Here is a 26,307-nt window from a genome sequence, read left to right as displayed (position 1 = left end):
AGGAAGAGCTGGAGGGCAGGAAGAGGTCCCAGGATTTCCACTCTAAGCTCGGATGATCAGATAGGGAGGAGGTGAGGAGTAATGAGCTCTCTACCCTCTTCCCTCAGGAGCTCACTCTTCGGCTCAGATCGGAGTGTTCTGCTCCTCAGACTGGAGTTCTCCACCCCCTGAGGAATTCTCTAGGAGCTGGGGTAAGGGGCCAGGCAGCACAAGCACAGCTTGAGACCCACAGCTGAGGGGAGAAGGCAAGAGGTAAGCCCAAAACAAACAAAGCCCTTAACAGCAGGCGTGCCCCAAAGGGAGGAGGAGCACAAGGGTGCAGCCAAATGAGTCTCTGAGCCTCTGCTTTGGGGGGACAAAAGCCTCAGTAGAATTCCACTCCCTGTGTGTCAGGGGTGCTCCTTCCTGGATCCACCTTCTCAACTTCCATTACCATCTTTCACCTTTTGGGGGGCAACAGTTGGACAGACACACAGGCCATTCTCCCCTTCTCTCCATCAAAGCCAGAGAAATGGGGATAAACTTGAGGTAGCAGCATCCAGTGAAAAGAATGCTCCATCTGGAATTAGGGGACCTGGATTTGAATCCAGGTTGTCACCTGTTTCCTGTGTGATGGTGGACAAACTACTTAAAACCCTTTTTGTCTTCAATTTCCTTATCTGTAAAATGAGGGAGGTGGGATGAATAAAATGACCTTTAGAGTCTCTTAAAGCTCTCACTGCTATGGTCCAATGGACCTGCTAGAATGGGGACAACTGGAGCTCTTTATTCTCCTCCACATGATTCTACCAGTTTTAATTCATCTGGGTAGTCCTCATCAAGAGGCAAAGGTAGGATAGAAGGAGTAAGGAATTATCTCTTCTCTCTTTTTCATCCTTTCCCATTTTATAGAATATTGAACTTGGAAATCAAGATTTTGATCACAACCAACATTTAGTAGATAAGTGACTAAAAGGATCTCAGACTCTGCTAAATGACAGACTTCTTCCCATTTTCCCATCTTACATGGCCTTTCTGCAGAATTTAGAATTGCTGATCCTGCCAAACTCTTCCTTTCTGTATAATTTCTGCGAGGGTTTTTGTGATACTATCCCTTTCCTAAGTTTCCTCCCTCTTGGGTGTGGCTGAACCCCAGGGATAGGTCATTGATCATTCTTCCCTCTATTGGTGATTTCATCTGCTGTGATAGGATTATCCCTTATCTCTCTGACTTATAAATATACCCAACAAGTTCTCATTTCACTCCTGAGAGCTAGCTCCATATCATCAACTGAGTTCAAGTCATTTCAGACTCAAAATATCTAAAACCAAACTAATTATCTTTCCCCATGATTTTCCTCTTCCTAAATTCTATATTTCTGAAAAGGTCACCAGGAGAAAGGATATGGAATCAGCATTTTTATCAGTGCTTACTATATGTGACTTACTGTGCTATGGTATTTTTTGTTTTAACAAATATCTCATCTGATTCTCACCACAAATCTGAGAAGCAGGTAGGAATATATCTTCATTTTACAGTTGAGGAAACTGAAGCAAACAATTCAGTGACCTACCCCAGGGTCATACAGCTAGTAAGTGTCTGAAGCAATATTTACACTCAGGTCCTCCTAACTTTAGTTCCATCTCTAACTACTGCACTATCTGGTTGCCTTAAGGCAGGATTTGATTCTCACCACAAATCTGAGAAGCAGGTAGGAATATATCTTCATTTTACAGTTGAGGAAACTGAAGCAAACAATTCAGTGACCTACCCCAGGGTCATATAGCTAGTAAGTGTCTGAAGCAATATTTACACTCAGGTCCTAACTTTAGTTCCATCTCTAACTACTGCACTATCTGGTTGTCTTAAGGCAGGATTCCTCCTCTCTCCATGCAAAATTCTATGTTCAATGCCTAAACCCTTTTCACATTCTAAGTCCCTCTGGCTAATTTCACATTTTCTACCGTTCACAAATTTCACCTCCCATCTCCCCAATTCAGGTCAAACTGGTTTGATGGTTGTAAATTTTTTATGTCCATTTTGGACAGATTCTCATCTATGGTGGAAAGGTATTCTTGCTGACCTCCTCACACATGAGACATTTCTTGATCTCTGTTCCCCCAAGGCTTTAGGTGATAGGAATCCAGTACAAAATTCTGAACCCATGATTGGTACAACAAAGGAGATATTTAAGAAAAATGTATTGGATCTCCCTTCTCTGTCAATGAGTGTGTGATTGTGTGTGTACGGACACACACATGTGTGTTCACAGCTTAAGGGAGGGAGGACTTTATCTATGGAACAAGTTATACAATGCCAGACACAGTGGTTTATTTTGATTAGCTGAACTCTGTCAAAGAGCAGGCTCTGTTGGGCGTAATTATTGGGATCAACAGTTTAAATTTAAAAAGAAAAGAACAGTAACAACACTTCAAAAATATCAATAAAATATTGACACACACACACACACACACACACACACACACACACACACACCAAAAGGGTTATATGCTTCTCAATAGATCAGACTGGGGTGAAGAAAGACAGCCTCCAGTTAGAGAGGTCAGTTGGAAGGATAGTGAAATAATTGAAAAATAAGGTTAAAAGAACCTTTAAGATTTAAGATTAAGATCACAGATGAAGATAGAAATTAGGCCTAATCTAATTTTTTTTTTAATCTTCTCCCAAGTCTGGCACAAAAGACTGCTCTCAATCAGCACTAGGTAAATGCTGACTGATCGCGAACTTCAGAGGAAGAAACTGTAATAGTATGTTACTCCCCCTCCCCTAGCTATCATATGTATACCCCTTTGTACCAGTTGTTTCTTGAGGGCAGCTATTAAGTTTCGGAAGAAGAACTTGAATTCAGGTCTAATTTAAGGCCCAATGCTCTAACAACCAAACCAACGAACAGCTCATTTTTCTTTGGGAATCCACACTAGCCTTTTGGAGGTGCTTAGTTGAAATTAATCAGACTCATTCTTATGTAAAATGGGGCAAGAGTATCTACAAGTCCTTATCTACATAAGGATGCCATAAAGTTTAAATGAAATAAAGCCTTTCAATAAATGTGATCAAGACATTTTGTAAGCCTGAAACACATACAAAAGATAAATATATACCCATCACATCTCCTGGGGGCTGGCTGCTAGGACCAAAGAATTCATCACCAAATGATCAGTCCACTGGGACAGAACTCCAGACTAAGTCAGACTGGACCATACTAGCATGACAGAACCTGCCAGAGCTTGTAGCCTTTGGGAGTCGAGGGTGGTTGCCCCCATATTAAGTAAAGTACCAGGGTGGGATTTGCTTGAGACCCAGAATAGGCAGGCATGGGTCAACTGTGATGTGTATCTTCAGAGAGAATGCCCAAATAGGCTGCTTCTTTTCTTCCTACAAACACATTCACATTTCCCTCATCCCACATTTCCATCTCTTCTGCCCTCCATCCCTGCTTACATCTTTCTTCCCTTTTGTGACTAAACTTGTAGGCCATCTACAATATGTGTCTCCACTTTTTCCTTCTTATTTTCTTAACTTTTGGCAATCTAACTTTTAACCTCTTCAACTGAAAACTGCTCTCTCAAAATCAACCCTCATCCTTCTTGACCTTTCTGCAGTGTCTGATGGTCAATCACCTTCTCTTTAGTTTTGTTGACACTGCTCTGATCTGGTTCTCTTCCTATTCTGATTACTACTGTCTTCCTTCCTGGAACTTCACCCAGGTCACACCCACTAACCATGGCTATTTCTCAAAGTTTTGTTTTTGGGAAAATCTTTTTCTTCTCTCTGGCTACTTTTCACTCAGTGATCTTGTAAAACTTCCCATGGAGTCAATTATAATCTCTATGATATATATGTGTGTGTGTGTGTGTGTGTGTGTGTGTGTGTGTGTGTATAAATGATTCCCAAATCTACTTATCCATTTCTGACTTGTTCCTTATCCTACAGATTCAGATCTCCAATTGCCTATTGAATACCTGGAACTGGATGCTCCAGAGATATCAGAAACTCACTATGTCCTAACTGAACTCATTATCTGTCTAATGAGATAAAATCTGTAAGTGTGTTTAGCATGGTATCTAGCACAGAATAGGTGATTAATAAATGCTAGTTCAATTCCCCCTTCTGTTCCTAGTCCTTCCTCTTCAAACCTTCCCTTTTTTCTAACTTTCCTTTTCCTGAGGAGTGCATCATACCCTTCCAGTTACTCAGATTATCAACCTAGATGATATCTTCAACTTTTCACTCTCTTTCATCCATAATATCCAATCTGATATCTTAAAATCCCCCCTTAATATCTGTGATATTTTAATATTCTCCCTTTTTCTTCTCCAATACTAACTACATTCTGGTTCAGGCCTTCATCAGCTCATGCTTGGACTATTACAATCTGCTGGCTAGTTTCCCTGCTTCAAGGAGGTCCTGGGTTCATGTCCACTGATCTTCCTAAAATGCAGGTCTAACCATGACACCTCCCTATTCAATAAACTCTAGTGATTCCCTATCACTTCCTGGATCAAGTATAAAATCCTCAGTTTACCATTCAATACATTGCGCTTCCTACCTTTCCAGGCTTCTTCACACCTTACTTCCTAACCAGGTATTCTGGGTTTAATGACTGATTTCCTTGTTGTCCTTTGAACATGACATTCCATTTCCCATCTTAAGCATTTTCAGTGATTGTGCCCTATGCCTGGAATTTTCTCCTTCCTCTTCTCTATCTCTGGGCTTCCTCCTTGTCCCAGATGGAGTCCTATCGTCTATAAAAACCTTTCCCCCATTCTTCTCTAATCCTAGTTAGTGCTTTGCCTCTGTTGATGATCTCCTATTTATTCTGTAATAATAATAATAGTAATAAAAATAATGGTTGACATTAATAAAACACTTTTTAGATTTGCAAAGCACTTTATAAATTTTTTTTTCTAATTTTATCCCCACAATTATTCTGAGAGATAGTGCTGTTTTTATCTTACTAGAAGGCAACTGAGATTGACTTGCCTAGAATTACACAGCTATTAAGATTTGGAGGAAGGACTTGAATTCAGGTCTAATTTAAGGCCCAATGCTCTAACAACCAAACCACCTAACTACTTGTAATGTATGTGTGTACAGATTTATATATCTCCATATAGATATAGATATATATATATACACACACACACACACACACACACATATATATATATATATATATATATATGAGACAATATGCAAGCAACATTATATATCAACATGCAACAACTATGTAGCAATACGCACATGACTATAACTGGAATGTCTATTTTAAATGAAAAACGTTTTAACTTATTTAAGCTATAAAATAAACATATAGTACGTCATATATGTCTTATGTACTGTATAAGATATAAATCTATATCTTATATATCTAATTTTAAGATTATGGATCACACTTATAAGTCTATATGTGTATTTGCATTATTTGTTTATCTATCTTATTTGCTTCATTAGACTGGGAGCACTTTGAGAAGACGGCTGGTTTGTAGTTTTGTTTTCTTTGTATCCCCAGGGTTTAGGACAGAGCTTGGTACAAAGCTGGTGCTTAATAAATGCCTGCTGACTGACTAACAGGTACTGATGAGAGAGCACAGCTCCTGAACAGTAGCTGCAGCAGCAGTAGGACCACCTTGGCCAGCAGGAGAGAAGCTAGTGTCCGCCCGGGGTTATTTCTAGGGGGAACTGAGCCCTGTAGCCAGGGAGTGTTTACAGGATCCAAGGTTGCTCCCAGAACACCTCCCCTGCTTCCTGCCCACCCCCAGGATTCAGCCAGCCTTGGCTCGGGGGCAGCCTCCCCTCCTCAGCACCAACGAGGCTCAGGGCACATAGCTCCCTTGTTTGTTCCTTCCCTTTCTGACAGCCAGCCTTCAGGCCTTATCCTTATCTCACTCCAGCTGCTAGGCTGGAGCAGCTGAGTGAAGAGGATGACAGATAAGAGGGAATTACAAGTACCCCCTTGGTGGGATCACAGGCAGCCCGTTCAGTAGCTGGGAAGTTAAAGCTGTGGAAAGCTTGGTTTCCCACGGGCAAACCCACCTTTCCCCATCTTCCATCACATCCACCAAATGCTCAGGGGCTGCTCTAGACTACTACTCACTTGGGCAAAGCCCCCGGGGGTGCTACGTCTAATTGTCTAGCTCCCCCAGGCCTGGCCCAGAAAGAATTCTTCCATTCTCCAATTTCTCAAACCAGGAGAAATAAAGAGGAAGGCTAGTTCTGTTTTAGAAGGAAGGGAGGAAAAAGATAAGCCCAAATCAAGAATAAGAAGATTTTTTTCCCACTCTGCCCTAGTCAGACTATATTTGAAGATACCGTCTTCAGTTTGGGGTGTCACAGTTTTAAAAGGATATTAATGATTAAGTGGAGAGTAGTCAGAAAAGGAAGGTCTTCAGTAATGTCAAAAAAGGAATGGCTGGAGGTTATTGGGAGGGTTCAGCCTAGAGAGGAGAAGGCTTCAGGTAAACAGGAAGACACAGTTTTTTAAGCATCTGGAAGGCTGTCCTATCGAAAAGACATTCAAAATGTCAGTCTGGTTGTTCCAGTAGCAATGGGTGTTTGCTACAAGAAGCAAATTTGGGCTTGATGTGTCGGGAAAACATTTGTAACAATGAGTTCTCCAAAAGGGAATCGGTGACCTCCAGAGAGAGAAAGCATGCCTCCTTCCAAGCAGAGGCTGGCCAGTGGTAACACGGCATGTTACTGTGAGGACTCACTGGGGGTGGGAGGAAGGATCGTACTAGATGGCCACTGAGGCTCCTTCCACCCCTCTCATTCTGTGATTCCAAAATCCTTAGAAATCTGTCACAGTCCCCATGGCCCCAAATGAAGTCATAGCATCTATGGTCCTCCACATGTTCCTACCTTCCCCTGTATCACACATCACCAATTCTTTCTTGTGACAGTGGCCATTGCCTGGTAAGTCAGCTTAGCTCCCCAGATAGAGGTGGGTAGAAGGCAGCAGGGACAATGAAGCCTCCATGCTGAGGCAGTTCATTCTCTATGATTTAAAAGTTTTTTTTTCCCGAACTCCCTTCATCCACAGAAAATACATGACGCTTAGCGAAGTTATCAAAATAGAGAAAAGTATACTTTTACAGATATTCATTCATTCTCTAGCAGGGCTAACACCCCTTCACCTCCTACCTCTCCACAGTTCAATTAGCTCATTCTCTTGGGTTCTGAAGTGTATGGCAGAGAGTTAGACCAGAGGCCTCTTCTAGCTTTAGAATCCTCTGACTTAGAGGAGATTGCCAAAAGGAAGACAGAAAATCCTTTGAGAATCCCAGACCACAATATTTAAGTGGCCCTATTCTCCTAAATTCAAAGAAATGATGGCAACTCTTGCTCCTAGAATGCCAAAAGTTCCATCAGCTTCATGTTTCAAATCAATGGTGTCAAATTCAAATAGATATGGGGGCCATTAAATCGTACAGAAGGATCCTGCCACTCACAGACTTAGAAAGCCACATATCCATATTATCTGTTTCTCAGTATTTTTATTTATTCTAATAAGTATTTCCCAATTCTGTTTTACTCTGATTAGGGCCATAAAGAAGAGTACTGTAGGCTTCTCTGAAGAGAAGACAAGTTGGGAGATTTTGAGATCATTCACCCTGGAGTAGGCTTCAAATTAGGACCAAGAATTGGATGGCCATTCTTGTAAAGTCCTAGGGACATGGTACAAAGCAAACATCAAAAGATACCCCCTTCCCTTCCTACAGAATGCCCACCTGAGGGAGGTTGTGGGACTAGTGATAGCAAACTACAATAGGATAAAGTATAATCATGGAGAAAGCATGTGGACCAGTGATGATCGGTCAGACTCTCAGGAAAGGCTGAGGTTCACAAACCAGGACCACTGCTTCCTTCTCTGATGGATCTCCGCAGCCTAGGACAGGGCCTGGCCCAGTGCAGGGCAGGGAGCATAACTGCTCTAGGTGAATCCCATCGCTCAGTTCTCCTACCTTCACAAAGTTGGCTTTCCCTTTCCGGTAACAAATCTCAGGATGGTGGGGGTGGGGAACACATGGCTTCCTTGTAAACACCCAGCCATGGAGCAGCAGCTGCAGAGTTCCTTATGAAGGGCACGAGTCAAGGTGGTAGGGGGTGGGCAGTGGGTATGCTGGCTGGATTTAGCCGGAACTATCTGGAACCATCGGCTCCATGGTCCCATTGGGGTATGAGCCAAAGGAGATGCCAGTGGGCATTGCTTGAGGGACGAGCAATATCCCTGGGGCAAGCAGGAACCAGTTTTTTATTTCCCATGTCCTCTGTGGGACTAAGGGGGGAAAGGGGATGCCCTCTGTTTGCTGCAGATCTACTCCTTCCAATGAGTTTAGTATTCCCAGAATCCCTTCCTCTCTTGGACATTGCAAAGAGATATTTCATGGTCAAAATCATATAGATTGAGAGCTCCCTAAAGGTACAAACCATGTCTGCCCCAATAGGCTGGCAGTTTTTCCAGAGTGGGGACTACGTGTCTCCCTCCATCAGCCCAAGAGGTTTTGGGGGAGGGCCGATATCTCCACTATGAGACTAAGCTTCCAGGAACACGGCCTGGATTCCTTCCTTTGTACCTTCTTATAGTACAGGAGCTCAGCACACAGCAGGAACTTGATATGTGCTGTTGATTAACTCAGATCTCAGTGCCTTCAAGAAGCTCAGAATATATCCTACCCTTTGAGGACACCCGTAGTACAGTCTCCCTGACACGTCCTGTACCACATTACTGTGACATACCCTGAGAAAGTTCCAAGCTCGTTTAAGGCTTTCTACAATGGAATGGACGCTAGCTTTAGGCAGAGATCTGGTGTCTGAATCGCTGCTCTAGCCCTTTCCTCACCTGGAACAAAGTCACTTACTCTCTCTGGGTCTGACTTTCTTCATCTATAAAATGAGGGACCTGTACTGGATAGCTCCTAAAGACCTTTTCTGTTCTAAATCTGTGACTCCAGTTCCCACCCCAATGACAAGTCACTGGTCCAAGGCAAGTGTAAGAGTCACTTCTCTTGACATTTGTTGTCTCAGTGCTTCTCGGGTCTGGTCAGCTTTTGTTTTCCTTTGCTTCAAAATAATTAGTGCTGATAACTGTCCTGTCACAATGTATACCCCAGCCTGTGCTGCATAATATTAAATGGACTGTGCGCCAAGATGACAGGCAGGTAAGAAAGCATTTCATGACCCTTCCTAGGCACTTCAAACAAAGTCTCCTCCCCACCTTGTCAGCCGGCCAAATCCCTGCCCAGCAAGGAGGGCTTAAGACTGAGCTCTCTGCTGAGACCCCCTGAAGGCCCAGATGAATGGATAAGAAGGTTGGTAGAACAGGCCAAACATAACCAGCCAAGTTGGGGCCTGTACAGGGATCCCCTGAGGGGCAGCAACAGCCCCTCAACTTCTTTCCACACCAGGGCACTAGACCATAGCCTCTGCGGGGCAGGCAATTATTACCCTCACCCTGGTTCCACACAGCCACCTCCCTTCCCAGAGTCTTCTCAAGAAAATGGTTTGGAGCCAAAAAAATGAGTTTGAGAGTGAAGAATCCCGTCCAAGGGGGAAACAATCTTTCTGGGAAGACGCTGCTTCTGGGCGTGAATGCCCCTGCCATGGATGCTGGAAGGCAAACTAGAATGGCCAGTTCTTCCCTAAAAGCACAAGGCAACCAGCCCCTGTATCCCCCAGCACTCCTACCTGTACAATGTCCAGCACCATGCCTGCGGCAACGGTCCCAAAGCCAGCCAGGAGAAATGGGAAAAGCACCTGGAGCCCGATGGAGAAGGAGGTCTCCTTGAGGGGAGAGGCCGGCTCGGGGCCACGGTCGGTGCTGACATCGTCACTCTCATTGCTCTGGCTCCCGTTCTCTAGGAGGGCGTCCTCCTCTCGGACCCCTTTGGCGTTGGCCCGCGACTCAATCACAACCACCTCTACGCCTGCCCCATCTGGACCCAGGAACTCTGTGGTGCTGGCTAGTGGCTCCCGGCCAGGGAGATCTGCGGGGCAGGGCACCTCGGGAGGGCCAGTCCCATTCAGCTGGTGGACGTCTTTTGGCTCTGGCTTGGAGGACATGACAGGGGAGAGTGGCAATCTCTCTCTCTCTCTCTCTTTCTCTCTCCCTTTTAACTCCGGAGAGACCTCAGTCTCAGGGAGAGCCCAGGCTCATTGGCCGTCTCCCACAGTTCTTTGCTCCCGCCAGATGCTGTTAAGATTGTTCCACCAACAGGCAGCCCCATCAAGCACTGAGGCCACAATCGGGAAGGAAAACAAGGAACACACCCCACTGGACTGAGCAGCCAACCACTAGGGGTGTGAATGCCTTATTTCCAAACTGGAAGAGCGGTCTAGTCCCCTCCTTGCCCGGGGGTGGGGGACAACCACTGTTCCTTATCTACTTTGGTTCTCAGCAGGTGCACTCACCCCACATCACTTGATTCACTTAGAACCAGGCAGACATCAGCACTAGGAGAACCTAACCAAACTGGAGGCTGTCCTGCGAGGGAATCCCAGTGGATATTCTTTTAGGAAAGCAGCTTGGATTTGAGTCTTTTAAAACACAGGCTCAGCCTGGGATCTGGCTCCTCCAATCTCTTCTTGCTGATGGCACATTCAGATTTCTGAAGTTGTTGAAGTTATACACGGGTCCCGGGGCAGGATCACAGCTTCCTCCTGGCTCTGCTCTGCCTTCTGGCTGTCCCCTTACTTTCGTAGGAAGACTTTGCACCTTTCCAAAATCTCTGATTATTATTTAAAGTCACAGGAACCTACGCTGAACACCTTAAGGAGGAAGGAGAGGAGAGAAAAAAACCAAAACATTCATGGGAATTTTCTCTCCATAGTAGGTTCAGTGGCTAGCTGGCTTATTTCCCTCCCTCTGATTATTTAAGTACCCTAATTCTGTACTTCTTCTGAATAAAAATTTAGGGATGTACCCTTTTTATCTCCCCAAATAGTAGCTAATAAGGCCTGCTGGGTTCCTAGCCCTGACCTGTAGAGCTGAACTCAGCTTTTGGCTGTATAGACAGTTCAGAATCCTCTGAACTTCCTTCTTAGCAACCAACCAGAGGTGGGCTGGAACAAATTCAAAGAGCCCCCCCTCACTGTTTACTGGTGATTCAAGGTACTAGAAATCTTTACTCTCAAAATGGATGTGTTTCACCCACCCTATACTATAGCCACCCAATGGGTGGAAAAGGGGCAGCAGCTTCCACCACCCACATGGCAGTGTGAGATAATTTGGCTTCCATGAGACATTTAAGACAAAAGAACAGGAAGACTTCAATAATGGAGGGCATGGTGTTCTCCTCAGGAGTTTCCAAAAGGGACTCTGGGGCCCCTCTAAGACCCTGGCCACATAAATAGCAAAGGTTAGAGGAGGCCATGAGAGAAAAGGGCAAGGCTGTCTGTCAGTCTCAAAGCCAAGAGACGGGCTCTGTGAACAGGTCCAACTCTGCCCACTCTTGTCCTTGAGAATCAACAGAGTTGCAAAGAAAAGTACAATCAACTCTCCAGTCCTGAGATTCTCTTTAGTGTGGATTCTCCAAGGATTCGCCCTAACCCCCCACTTTTTTTTATTTTGTAGCATCTAAGAGAAGAAGCTCCAGGGGGTCCATGCTGATTACTGGAAACTGATCAAGCACAGAGAAATATACAAATAAACACACACACATACACACACACACACACACACACACACGAAGCATCTCTTTGTAACTCTTGGGGTTTCTTGCCTAGTTGGTCTTGGAGAGAGCTCCCATCAGAAACCTCCAATTCAATGAGACTCTACTGTTTGTATGTGTGGGTGTGGGTGTATGCGTGTGAGGCAGTTTTAATTGTCCCTAACAACCCCAAACAGAATCACTGCCTCAACTCTAGTTTGTGGGGAGATGGATGGAGCAAACTCAGATAACCGGGCTAACAGCACTGCGAACGAAATCTCCCTTTAACTCGTCTATCTTGCCTGCCAGCCCAGGAGTAGAAGAGGGGGCCTGAGGGTAGAAGAAAAGGGCTGAAATGGGGAGGGGGAGGGATGTGGACCACCGGGGCCCAGATCTAAGTAGGGAGGAAGCAAACAGTAAAGTCCCTCCTTTCGCACCACCACTTAAACTCTCCAGCAAACTGGATACATTGTTGCAAATCGCCCTCCCGCCCCCCAGCCCCTAGACTTAACAGTTGTTATCTGCCCCCCACCCTCGGCCCTGGAAGAAGAGGATGGGCACCTGGGGCTGGCGGTCTTGGGGGGGTGCAGGGTACCCCCTCTTCTCATCACTCCTCCTCCTTCGTGGTCGTTGTCCTCCGCGGGCCCCCCGCGCCCCCCACCCGCCCGCCAAGGCGAGTGTCCAGCCACGGCGCCGGGCTCGCTACATCTCGCCCCCGCGTTACACGGAGGCCGCCGCTCCGCTTCCACGCTGGGGAGGTGGAGCAGGCAGGATATACCTCCCCGAGCCGGGCGTGGGGGGGTGGGGGACCCAGGCTGGAAGGGTGGGAGAGGGGGGGCTGAGCTCACTAGCCCCCAATAGCAGCTCCACCCGCAGTCCCGGCCCAGACTGGTTGGCTGCCGGTGGCAAACGTGATCTAGGGCGGCCCGGCCTCCCCACCCTACCAAAAATAGAAAACGGACGGACAGTTGTAACAGCCAACCCGAGGCTGGGGAGGGGGCGGGGCGGAGGGCAGCCCCGCCCCTCTCCTAGCTTTTGTGCTTTATGAGACGCGGCCAGGGAGGAGGGACCGGAGCTGCGGAGAGGCGGAGAGGGGAAATCGGCACTTCGTGGCGGGTGCCCGCTGGGGTCCCGTCCCTCATCTTCCCCGCTCGCGCCCCAGGCCTCCCAGCAAATCGGTGCCCCGGCCTGGCCCTCGCGTCCTCCTGGCGTGCGAGTTCGGCTTCTCCCGGCCCAGCTCGTCCCCTCCCGCTGGGCTGTCTTCCTACACTGTTAGAGGCCACCCAGACTCGTCCAAACGTAACCTTTCGAACCCAACCCGGGAGGCAGGGGCGCAGTTCTGGCCGTCTTCTCCCTTGTTCCCCCCCAGCCCGGGAGCCAAAGAAGATACCTGGTCTTTGGCTCTGCCTTCCGACTGTCACCCTCGCCTTCGGCCCCTGCTGCGCCGTCCCCTTTGCTGAAAGGCCGGTATCTCTCTGGGCGAGTGGCTCAGAGCTGGCTTACGCCCGCCTTAATAAAGCCCCGGGCTAGGAGAAGGAGGCAATGGCAGCAGAACTGAAGTGGAAGACCAGGTCAAACTCGTGGCTCGGGTCCCGGACTCAGCACCTGAGCGGGAACGGGGAGGAACAGGGTGGGACGCCTGCCTGTACTGGGCTGGACCTCTTTGATGACTACTGGTCCTGGTCGGGGATACAGCCAGGGATACATTTCATATTACTTTCCCTGACGCACCTTTTTAGTAGGATCGTGATCCCTGGGGGGCCTCGTGATTTTCCGTGCTCCAATCCCTTCTCTTCCGCCCACACACCCAAACCCACCACTGCCTCTTCTTTTTTAGGATGTTTTTGACCCACCCTTATCCCCACCCCACCTTCCATCCCTGCCTTTCTCTATTTTCCTCAATGGAACCATTGATGGGCACTTCCTTCCTTCCCTTTTTTTCCCTTTACTCTTAGGAAGTGGCTCTGGGAGGGCAACCAGCCATGACATCACTCTAGCCCTGTGTGGACAGGGCCTAGCTTGCCAAACCCTCGAAGTGTGTGGATGGGCGCACAGTGAGATAAGCAGTTTGGACCTGGTAAATGCTGTTGGACAAGACTGGAGATGATTTAGGCACCTGTGGAAACACCCACAGGAACAAAAACCGTAAAATAGCTTAAACGTAGTTTTTAAGGTTTGCAAAGCATTTTCCCCATAATATCTCACTACATCATACGCAAACAAAGGCACACCCCTGGATTTCAGCACAACGACCAGCAATGTCACCTGTGGCTCTCAATCCCAAACACTCTGAATGGAAATGGGAGTATTTTAGCAGAGATGTGGGGAATGGGAGAGAAATGGGGATCAAGTCTTCATGCTTCTCGAAAGAAAAACTAATGTCCCAATACTTCACTGCCCCATTTCTTTTATTAATCCATTCACTAATCCCCATATTTCCTCTCCCAAACCACTTGCAATCCGAGTAAGGTATTAATGGAAAAACAAAACGTTTTTATAAGGTTTTATAAGACCTGAATTCAAATCCTGCTTGTGTCACTAGATACCCATTAGTGCAAATCACTCCTCTAAACCTCATTACTTACCTGCAAAATGGGAATAATAAAATGTGCATTCCTGACATCATAGCGTAGAAATCATTTTCTAAACATTTGAAGCACTATATAAATTTAATTATCTTTTACCTATTTAGAAGTGCTGAGCTAGTAAGTTCTTCCCATTGTTGTCTCTGGGGTAAGTCAAAGACAGTAACTTTTTCTGGAGGAAGATTGAGCACATTAAATCTCTGACCCACTGAGATTCATCTGGAATCAGATACTAAGAAGAGTGGATGGGACCTTGTTTCTTGTTAGCCCATTCAGACTTCAGAAAGAAGTTTTCCCCTTCCAATATCCCACCCTCCACTTTTCTTCAGAAATAATTTTACTTCAGAAAGTAATAGCAAAGAGATGTGTGTGTGTGTGTGTGTGTGTGTTTGTATTCTTTGGGTATCACTGATAAAATCTGAAGACTCTGGGAATGCCAGTGTGGAACATGGGCTATGGAATCCTCAAAGGGGACAGCACTCTCCAAGCTCAGTTAGACCTTCTGTAAGAGGTTCCCTTAGGTGCTAGTGCCTTTCCTTATGAGATTACTTTTCAGCTACTCTGTATATATCTTTTATATACCTTCTTATTTCCATGTTGCTTTCCCCCATTAGATAGTGAAATCCTTAAAGCAGGGCCTGGGGTTTTGCTTTTGGAGTTATATTTTATTTTTTTTCCCCTTTCTAAAATTTTCTGTACTTAACAAGTGACTGACATATGGTAAGCACTTGACTGCCATGACCTTGATTCTAACTACATACTGAAAGAGCTGAACCAGAGAGAGAAAGAGAGAGAGAAAGAGAGAGAGAGAGAGAGAGACAGATATGTTCTGGTGGCTTAATCTTTCATTCATCCAAAAATACTTGAATACCTACTATGTATCAGGTATCATGCATATATCCTTGTGTATGAAAGTACTTTACAGTTAACCTAAATCCTTCATAATTGCTTTCCTCTTGTTCTGCCCTTAGTAAAGATGGAGAATAACATATCACAATCTTTTTTGAGATTGAAAGACTGTTGTGTCACTCTAGCCTTCAATTCTCTGGGATCAATAATTTTTATCTTTGCTTTTCATGCCGGCTGTGTAATTCTTTAGAATTTTCCTCCATCATGGTGTTTATCCTCTGCATCCTCTTATTCTTCCTGTTTAACTTCAGAGCTCAGAAAAGGCCTTAGAATGTGAATCTAAGTTTGAACTGGGAAGCATACATTCTTCTGGTTCTTACTGAGGAGTGAGTTCCTTCAGCCAAAATCTTCAGAAAATTCAGTGGGAGCACCTATCCTGTCTGGACTTCTCCAGAAGGAAAGGGAAATGCAAAGTACTTTGTGGTCTTCACTGCCTTCTTAGATATCCAGTTGCTGCCCAGCAATGCCCATTCTTATGGCTGATACATTAGCCTTGGAAATGAATATAAAAAAAGCTAATTGCTTTGAAGATGAGTCCCTATTCCTTGATCAGCATGTACAATTTTTTTATAGGATAGGCTTGATACCAGGGGGAAATATTCTATCTTTTGTTTATGAGGAGGAGAATTGATGCCCTCTTTTATTTTTCCCCTCACAGTGAACCCTCCCATACTATCACCCTCCCAAAGGTCAACTTCCTTCCTGCTGGCCAGAGTTGAGGGGACATCCTCTCCCTGCTGTGGATGGCCATGATTCATTCTGTTTTGGGAGCGGGGGAGGGGAGTGTCTATACTGGAAACTCTCCTCTCTTCTACTACAGGAACACCAAGCCAGAGGCTACCCTCTCCCTCAACACCTGGACCATCCATCCTAGCACCCTTGGGGATAGCAGTTTCCGAAGGGCCATTTCCTGCTTTTCAGGCTGTGGGCATTTTAGATTCTCTAGGATTGCTAAGGACAGCTGAGACATCTATCCAATGAACAAAAATCAGAAATGGGAAGGTACTTTTGATACAAAGGCTTTGGATCAATCTTGTTTAAGGGTCAGAGTCAGAAATAGAGCCACATTCTGCAAAGAGGGGTTTAAGCTTCAAATCAAAAATTTGTCTCTCCAAGGACTATTTTAAATCTAGCATTTTTCATTTTTCTGCTTCATACAACACGAATGAAGCTAAATAATGTAGACCCGAGGACAAAAGATAAAAAATAGCTCCAGCTCTCAAAGCTCTTAAATTTTCCTGGGACTTAACATGTGCAAAGATCATAGGATTATGGATTTAGGGCCAGAAGGAACATCAGAAGTAATTCAGCAAAATAACCTCATTTTATAGTCAAGGAAATCCTGAGGGAAGATAAAGTATATATAATTTCTATAAATTACTTCAAGAGGATTAACAACTGGGGGACTAGGAAAGATCTTGTGTAAACTCCCATCAAGATTAAGCTTTGAAGGAAGGTGAGGATTTTAACAGTGGATTAGAGGGATGGAAGACTTCTTGGGCAGAAATATGGAGACAGGAGCTAGAATTCCTGTTAAGTGATTAGTTTAGTGGACAATGAAACTGGAAAGAAGAGTGTGCTGAGAGGAGTAATATTAAACAAGACTGGAAAATAATCATGTAGAAGATTTTAAATACCAAGGATGCATGTACATCCCTCCATCCCAGTTATAGATGGGTTTGAACAAGGACTCCTGTGAAGTTTCATTATTTGAAGTTATAAAAATATGTAAAATATAGTCAGGAGCAGCTAAGTGGTGCTGTGGATAGAGTGCCAGCTTAAAGTTAGGAAAATTCATTTTCCTGAGCTCAATTCTGACTTCAAAACTTACTAAGTATATGACCCTAGGCAAGTCACTTAACCAATTTGCCTCAGTTTCCTCATCTGTAAAGTTAATGAAAAAAGGAAATGGTAAACCACTCCAGTATCTTTGCCAAGAAAATCCCAAATGGAGTCACAAACAGTTGGATAGAACTGAAACATGATTGGTACAACAGCAACAAAATGTAGTCATTAGTTCCAATCCGATGGACATATATAAGGCTAATCTTAATAATACAATCACTTCACAGAACTCACCATACTATATTTTCTTTACAGAATCATGAGATTTAGAATTGGAACAGATCTTAGAAATTATCTAGTTGCATTTTATAAATAGGTAAACTGAAGATCAGAGATGTCAAATGACCTTCTTATTGTCATAGGGCAGAAAGCACAGTTGGAATTTGAACTTAGATCTCCTGATTCTGAATCTCAGACTCTATTTCCTTCCTCCTCCATTTATAAAGTCAACACTGACAGCAGCAGGAATCTTCAAAGAAACTAGTTCCTTTTTTTCAAGGCAAGGGAAGATAATCAACTTGGGACTGGGTTCCTTTAGCCATGGACAGTCAAGTTTTAAAAATCTAAAGCTCTCCCAGGGCTGAACCTAGTAGGTTGGTTTAGTTTGGAAGGAAGGAAGTCAAACTGCATATGAAACTCAGAGTTGTATTCTAATGACAATTCAGCAAGTCCCAAGCTGAGATCAACATTCCTCCCAAACAGGTTGCCCCTATTCCCAGCTTCCCTGTTGCTGCAAACAGAGAAAAGGAGATATCATCACAGTTACTCAGACTTGAAACTGTGAAGTCATCATCTACTTATCCCTCTCATCTTCTGTATCCAATCTGTTTATCACATTGTCCTGTGTTAACTGGAAGTGTGTTTTATGTATTGTCAACCAATCAACATTAAGTTTCTGTTGTGAGTAGAGTTCATTTCTTGTGCCAGGCTTTGGAGGAGAAAGAAAGTTTAGATAAAACACAACCCATATCACTACCTTAATCTAAGTTCTTATTACTTAATTTCTACTTTCTCTCAAGTCCTCCTAGAGCAGAGCTTATTTTTTATTTCATTTTTATAAAGCTTTTTATTTTCAAAACATGAATAGATAGTTTTCAACATTGACTCTTGCAAAGCCTTGTGTTCCAAATTGTTTTTATCTCCCTCTCTTCCTCTACCTCTTCCCCTAGACGGCAAATAATTCAATATATGAAAAATGTGCAATTCTTCTATACATTTTTATTCAATTATCTTGCTGCACAAAAAAACATATCAAAAAGGAAAAAAAATGAGAAAACAAAATGCAAGCAAGTAAACAACAACAAAAGGTGAAAATACTATGTTGAGATCCATATTCAGTCCCCACAGTTGATTCTCTGGGTGCAGATGGCTTTCTCCATCACAAATCCATTGGAACTGTGGTTCAATCATCTCATTGAAAAGAGCTATGTCCATCAGAACTGATCATTGTATAATCTTTTTTTTTTAAAATAAAGCTTTTATTTTCAAAACATATGCATGAATAATTTATAACACTGACCCTTGCATAGCCTTGTGTTTCAGACTTTCTCCTCTTTTCCCCCATTCCCTCCCCTAGATGGCAAGCAATCCAATACATGTTAAACATGTTAAAATATATGTTAAATCCAATATGTATAAACATATTTATACATTTTTTTTGCTGCACAAGAAAAATCAGATAAAAAAAGTAAACGAGTAAGAAAACAAAATGCAAGTGAACAACAACAAAAAAAGTGAGAATGTTATGTTGTGATCCACATTCAGTTCCAACAGTCCTCTCTCTGGGTGTAGATGGTTCTTTTCATCACAAGATCATTGGAACTGTCATCAGTCATCTCATTATCGGAAAGAGCCACATTCATCAGAATTGATTGTCATATATAATATTGATGTTGCTGTGTCATTGTATAATCTTCTTGTTGCTGTTATACAATGTTCTTCTGATTCTGTTCATTTCACTTAGCATAAGTTCTTATGAGTCCAGACCTCTTTGAAATCATCCTGCTGATAATTTCTTATAGGACAATAATATTCCACTACATTCATATACTATAACTTATTCTGTTATTCCCCAAATGATGGGCATCCACTCAGGTTCCAGTTCCTTGCCATTACAAAAAGGGATGCTACCAACATTTTTGCACATGTGGGTCCTTTTCCTTTTTTCTGATCTCTTTGGGATACAGATCCAGTAGAGACGCTGCTGGATCAAAAAAAAAATGCCCAGTTTGATAGCCGTTTGGGCATAGTTCCATATTTTAGAGCAGGGCATCTTAAACTTTTTCTATTTGCAACCCTTTTTTCCTTGAGAAATTTTTATGTGACCCTGGATATATAGGTATCTAAAATAGATATACAAATCAAAAATTACTGATAATAAATCCTAATTTCATGATTCCTGCATGTGACCTCCTATGGGGTCACAAACTACAGTTTTAAAAATTGGGTCCTAGAGGACCTCCAAAGGGTTAATTGTTGTCTCTCTTCCCTCCAATCTGACTTTTTTTTAGGATGAGACACACACACACACACACACACACACACACACACACACACTCCCTTAAAAACAATTTTGATGTTTTAGTGAAGTTTTAGAGAATTGAAAAAATTTCAATATTACCAATAGAAACCCAATAGAAATTTTCTCTTTTAACAAAAAAGTAAAGTTAAGAAAAATAAAATAACAATTGACAATGAATACTTCATCTTGCATCCACAGCCTCCTACTTCTTACTGTGATGAGGGAAGTCAGACATGTAGTCCATAAACTCCATTTTTATTTTACAACTCTTTGCTCAACAATCTATAATGTCTCCCTGTCACTCAAAGGATGAAAGCTAAACTTCTCTGTCATCTTCCTTCTATAATATATCTTTATCCTGTCACAGTAATATGTGTTCCATTCACTGGTACAAAGAGCAACCCATCCATACCCACAATCCAACCCATACAAAAGTATGATTCTAATTCATATCTTTCATATATATCGTGCAGATGGGGTCTCTCCAGTATTCTAGGTTACTTCCAAAAAATGTTTTTCATCTGCTTTACCTAATTTTCTATTTCTTTTAAAAATTCACTTTTACAATGTATTTTATTCATATCTTTGCTTTTTCTTACCAGAATTTCTCCCATTATTCTTCCCCTTTGTCACCCTTTGCCATTATTGCCAAATGATGCAAAAAATAATGTTTTTAAGGAAAAAGGAAAAAGAGAAAGAAGAAAAAAGATCAAGATCAATCAATACATTAAAAATTTTGGAAAATATATGTATACAATGAATCACACTGTGGACTCGCCTCTTTTGCAAAAAAGATTTCATAGTATTGATAAATATTTAACAATAGCTCCCAAATACACACACAGAAAAATACACACATATATACCACACTTTTAGATTTAACCTGTATTAAGATTTTCTTAACAATTAACAATAAATCAAGCCCTATTTATAGCATTTAATGACTCTCAAAGTATAAATCCTTACACTGAAAATTTAACAATACACAGCCACGCTTGTGGGAGGTGGTTCTAACATGCCCCTGCTGGGAATGTCTTCTTATATTCTTTGGAACCATTTCTGCTTTTTGTTAATTTTATAACATTCACTTTTTAATTGTTTTATAATTCTTTCCATTTATATTTTGTAGTTGTAAATATTTTTTCAAAAATATTTTTTGATCTACTTATTTCATTATGAATCAGATTGTGTAAACCTTCTATGTTCGTGGTGTTTATCCTATTTGTAATTTCATATATCATGTAATATTCCATTATAATCATGTATCATAATTTATTTAACCATTCCTCAAAAAAAAGAGTTGCTACTTGGCTTTTATATTCAACATTTTCAATACATGACTGGCCCTTTTCCTTTTTTAGATGTGTATTTCTTTGGTGATATCTTTTATGCAATTTCTTGCATGTATTTATAAGTTCTATAATATTCCTTTAATGAAAGCCAGATTTTTCCAAACAACAGCTTTTCTTTTCAATAGTATTATATTTTTCCAATTACGTGGATAGTTTTCAACATTCATTTTTGTAAGATTTTGAGTTCTAATTTTCCCCCTGCCTCCCATACTTATCTTCTCACCAAGGCAGCAAGCAATCTGATATAGGTTATAGATGTACAATCATTTTAAACATCCCATATATTTTTTAAAATTAAATTTAAAAAGTACCACTTTCCAAATGAAATCCAGACCACTCCTCCTGTTTAATTCTTAGCTTAAACAAATAGATTGCTAAGATTTTATACATATATACTTGTAGATCAGTCTTTTGCTATTCATTTAATTGTTATAGTTTGGATTATAGGCATTTGGTTCTTCCCATATGCATTGTTAGGCCAAAGACTTTTGTGGTATTATGGTTCTCATTTAGGAGATTTTACAGTGTTCCAAAGTTCAATATAATTAGCACAATGTGATTGGCAAAGAGAAGCCTCTGGAGAATTTCACTATCTGTAGGGAATCTCTCTTCCATTTGTACTCTTTACTGGAATTCTCCATGATGATAGCAAACACCATTTGTAAATATACATCTCCCTATGGATTATAGACTTCCCTATTTTATGTTTTATTTGATATTAGTAATTAGAAAGTCATCAAAGTTAGCTCTATTGTTTTGCCTAGCAAAAAATTATGTGTGATCTCCACATATTCATAGGATATGCCTTGCTGGAGGAAAACTTTTAAAATAGTATTTTGCGCTACCAAATCAAATACTTTTTTATAGTCAACAAACTATAGTCACAATGAGACATTGTATTCTCTATATAACTGTCAGTCAGTTGGTAGTAAAAAAAAAATCCTTAAATTTTCATCTTTGATGCATATTATTAGTTCTTCTCATAAAGATTTTACAGAAATGAAAGCATAGTCCTGTTGGTCAGAAATTATGTAGTATTTTCTTGTCTTTTTTGAATAGTATTGATGTCCTTTATTTCCCCGCTCCCATAATTCTGTAGATACACCTCTTTCAATTAACCCTCAACATCCTCAAAAATGTGTTGTTTTAAGCATTCATCTCTCTTAGTCTATGCTAGGTCTAGTTCAGCTGATTTTCCAGTGTTTCTTTTTTAGTATCATTTGTATTTCCCCATGTAGCACATCAGGGGCTGTGACATTAGAATCTACATGTAATAGTTGCTTTGTTGTTGATGGAAAAAATTAATTTGTTGCATATATCCAATGGATATATTCCCCCACCTCCATTTTCTCTTTTCTCTTGCCCTACTTCCAGTTCTGACTTGAAAAAATTTTGGGATGATCCTAAGTGAGATCCCAAGAGGATTTCCTAAGAGGAAATAATTCCCCCCCACCTCATTTATCATTGTTTCATGAGGTAATACTACTTTCTTTCAGCCTCTTATTTCATAAGTGAGTTTCATTTACAAGTGAGTTTACATTCTAATCTAGTGATATCTTAGATTGCCATAAAACAAATCTGCCAAGGAGTTTTTAAGCATTTGCTGGCTGAGGCAGTTTTTAAGCTCTTTCTATCTTCTTATTATGGTAACTTTTTCCTATCATTTAAACTCCTATTAACACTGTTAATAGTCTGCTAAAATCTGTTATTTTATCCATTTCTAAGTTTTCTATATCAATAGTTTGTCCCATTCGGATTGCTTATCTTGACAAAGAGGTGACATTGGATCCTCAAAGACTATACAGTTCTATCATGTTAGAAAGGCTTTGAAAGTGGCTGGGGCGAGAGTATGTATCTGATATCCGAGGACCAGATCAGTTATAGGCCTTACTAGGCTGGTCAATTAATGATGAATTCTTTGTCATAGAACCCATGAGTCAAAGAAAAATATAAAATGGTCCTCTATCCTCTGTAGACCCCTCTGTTTCTTCAGTAAAGGTGGTAGCATGATGAATAAGGGAACAAAATATATTAAGAATGACTTTTTACAGTTCTCTATAAACATTAACTTGGCTATTCTTACTTTAAACATGAGATCATTTCAGTGTCAGAGACAAAATACTACTTGAGGAAATGAATCATGTTGACATTGAGATTCTTGCTATGGAGGAAAACAAAGAATATTAGGAAATTGAAGCTAATCGGAAGAATGGCTCACAAAAAGGTGGTGGTTTATTGCCTGTTGGAAGACAAGAAACATAATTTCATGGATCGCTTGAGCATCTCACCTTGAAGTGATCATGATAAATATTTTTAAAATTTTTTTTGGAGTGCATTTACATGCCCAGAGTTATATAGACAATATGTTTCAGAGGCAGGACTTGAGCCCAGGTTTCCCTAAATCAATGGAGTGCTGTTTATTCACTGTACTACCCTGCTCCCTTTAATAATTTAAAGACACAAAATTAAGCAAAAATTCTGCTGACAACACATACTGCATTTTACTCTTCTTGTACCACCTTCTTCCTGATCCCTGCTGAAAGAAGGAAGATACATTTGATGATCTTTTTTCTAGAACCATTACTAGGTTTTTAGTTACTTAGAGTTCAGCTTTCTTTCAGATATCTTCTAATTAATACTGCTGTGGTCATTATGTGTTATTGTTCATTTGGTTCTTCTTATTGAATTTCACATCGTTTTATACAAGTCTTATGCTTCACTGAGCTCCTTCACAATTTCTTCTTTCACAATAATATTCCATTGCATTATTATATCAACATTTATTTGGTCATTCCTCAATTAATACAACCCTGTGTGATCTCCACTATTAACTGACTTCTCTTGACCATTGTTGAACTAGCATTATAATTTAGGTTCATGTATAGCACTCCCTCTTGGTTACTACTGTAACTTGCAGTTATCCTTGTTAGTTAAGTCCCATGTTGGCGAAGCAGGGTTGGGGGTAGACAATGACAATGATTATGACTACTACCACAACTACTATGACAACTACAACTATGACTATAACAGTTACTACTATCATTATTACTATTCTTCCTCCTCCACTTCTCCCTCCTCTTCCTTTTCTTCCTTCTTTTCCTCCCCTTCATCCTACTTTCAGGTTCTTTCAGGTGGCTTTTTTACTCCTACTATTATAGCTTACGAGCTCTCACCAGTATGCTTTCCTTTAACAATCATCTTAAAGATAATATAATTCTTAGCACAGACATTTGTTAAATGCCTTTTGGCATAGTGAGAAAAAAACAAAATAGAAAATATTTCTCTCATAAGCATATGGGGAACTCTCTCAAAAATACACATGGTATCCATGGGAAGAGTAGACTGAAATTTGAGTTCAATCGTAGCAAAACACACATATAAGCAAAGGCAGTTCACAAATCTTGGTATTACAGAAACCTTGAATTCTTTTTTCTCTTTATAGAATTTCCATTCAGTTCCATTTGGGTTCATTGCCTCTGCTGGATGTGTTGCTTAGCTGAGTATTTTGAGTTTGTTCCTTTTCATAGCTTTTTTTCTACTGCTGGGGCTCTGTTTCTCAAAGCTCCTTCCTCTAGCTTGTTTGTCTAGAATGCTTGTTTTTTGCTTCTTTAGGTATGTCTTGAATTCTTTCACTGAATTTTTAAACTTCTGATTGAGTGTCTCCCATTCTATTGTTAAACTCCATGACCAAGTGAAGAAAAAAGGAGAGAAAAATCCTGAAATTCCAATCTCTTCTCTTACAGAGGTCTTTTTCATACAGTGCTCCCGAGTCTGCAATCTCTTTTGCTCTAAGACTGCTGAAATTCATTCAGGATTTAGCTATTTAAAACCCATAAAGATGTGGCTAATTTACTTCTTCAGCCAATTGAATTATTCTATTCAACTCACAGAAGTGTTTGAACCTCATAAAATGATCACAAGGTGTTACAATTTGTTAATACATTAAAATCTCATCCTCTCTGACTATACTAGATGAGGTGGGATATAGGTGAATTCAGGGAAGATTATCGCTTCTGGTGTGATGGATTGCTGAGCCCTTCTCAGGACTGCTCTTCACTTTTGGTCCACCTGATCTACCCATTTCTTACCTGTGATTCAAAGAAGCTGTAGTGTGCACAGTGGTCATACTCCAGGAAACCTTTTTGACAGACTAAACAAGGTTCAGGGTAACTGACAGGCATCAAACCTTAGGTGAGTTAGGGGATATATATCTCAAGCATCTGAACACTTTGATGGAATGGGCAAATGAGAACAATTTGTTCTAATGGCCAAGAAGGTGACTGAATTAGATGCTGTAGAATGCTTAGAACTTGGTTAGATAGAAAATAGCAAGATCATCCACTACAACTTGAGCCATCACCAGTTGTCTTAATTTTATCTTGTTACTGGACTGTGATGACTCTGGAAGACAGAGTAAAGTCAGTGACTTTGCCCAACTCTGCCTCACTTAAATTCAATTTATGTGCAAATCAATTAGTGATGTATATCACATTTCTGTCTTCTGTGTCCCTCTCTTACACACACACACACACACACACACACATACACACACACACAGAGTTGCCTATATGTAAAATACTACCAGTTTGAATATGATTATTGAGCTGCATTTTAAAATTAAATGTTTGTTGATATCAAATTTTCCTTGTATTTATCCATCGCCAAGACAGCAATCCCATATAAGAATATTTTTAAAAGAAAAAAAGAGAAAAAAGGGCAACAAATCATTGTGTTAAAAAAAATCTAAAAATATTCAACACTGGTGGACCTTTTGTTTCTGCAAAGGAACTGGGGAAAGTATCTTCTCATTTCTCTGGCGCTATGCTTGTTCTTTGTAAGTTTACAATATTAATTTTCATTTGTTTTATGGTTATTACTCTTTCCATTTATTGTTGCAGTCATGTCTTAATATTGCTTTCTTGAGTCAGCTTACTTCACTCTGCATCAGTTCATGTCTTTCCAAACTTCTCTATTGATCATATTTATCATTTATTATAGCCAAGTAATATTTCATTACATTCATATATCACATAGCATATGTATTGTTTAGGTATTTCCTAATCGATGGGCATCTATTTATTTCCAATTCTTTACTACTCCCCAAAATACTGCTATAAATATTTTAGTGAATATTTGGACTTTCTTTTTACCACTGACTTTTGTGACATATAGAACATGGAACTGTCTAGTAGACTCATTTGCCCTGACCAAATGAAGAAAAATTCACCATTCTATAAACACAAGATGTCAACACACTTTGAAAGTGGTCTAATAGAAATGCAATTATGATGAGAATACTAATTAAAACAATGAAATAGGTTAATGTGACATATCTAGGCTTTTAGAGCTTAGTTTTGAACAAAAAAATGCAGAGAAAATTAGCTGTTATTTGTGCATATTTTTGTTATTCTTTGTTTCTAAATCTTGCTTCGCTAAAGAATGAAAG

The 26,307-nt window shown here is 41.2% G+C and overlaps 1 protein-coding gene across 1 annotated transcript in view; it reads right to left on the bottom strand.

Annotated features, from left to right (window-relative positions):
* SLC41A1 (solute carrier family 41 member 1) overlaps window positions 1-12,582 on the bottom strand; it is a 37,889-nt gene extending 25,307 nt beyond the window's left edge. The window contains exons 1-2 of the mRNA XM_051998522.1: window positions 12,211-12,582; window positions 9,689-10,768 (exon numbers count right to left, since the gene is read on the bottom strand). Coding sequence (XP_051854482.1) covers window positions 9,689-10,063 — 375 coding nt within the window. The 5' untranslated portion in view covers window positions 10,064-10,768; window positions 12,211-12,582. The remainder of the gene's footprint in view (window positions 1-9,688; window positions 10,769-12,210) is intronic.
* Between the last annotated feature and the right edge of the window lie 13,725 nt (window positions 12,583-26,307).

Source organism: Antechinus flavipes, chromosome 4, assembly GCF_016432865.1.
Source record: "Antechinus flavipes isolate AdamAnt ecotype Samford, QLD, Australia chromosome 4, AdamAnt_v2, whole genome shotgun sequence".
Lineage (NCBI taxonomy): Eukaryota > Metazoa > Chordata > Mammalia > Dasyuromorphia > Dasyuridae > Antechinus > Antechinus flavipes.
Note: the sequence above shows the minus strand (reverse complement) of the source record. Positions and strands in the feature narration are given on the sequence as shown.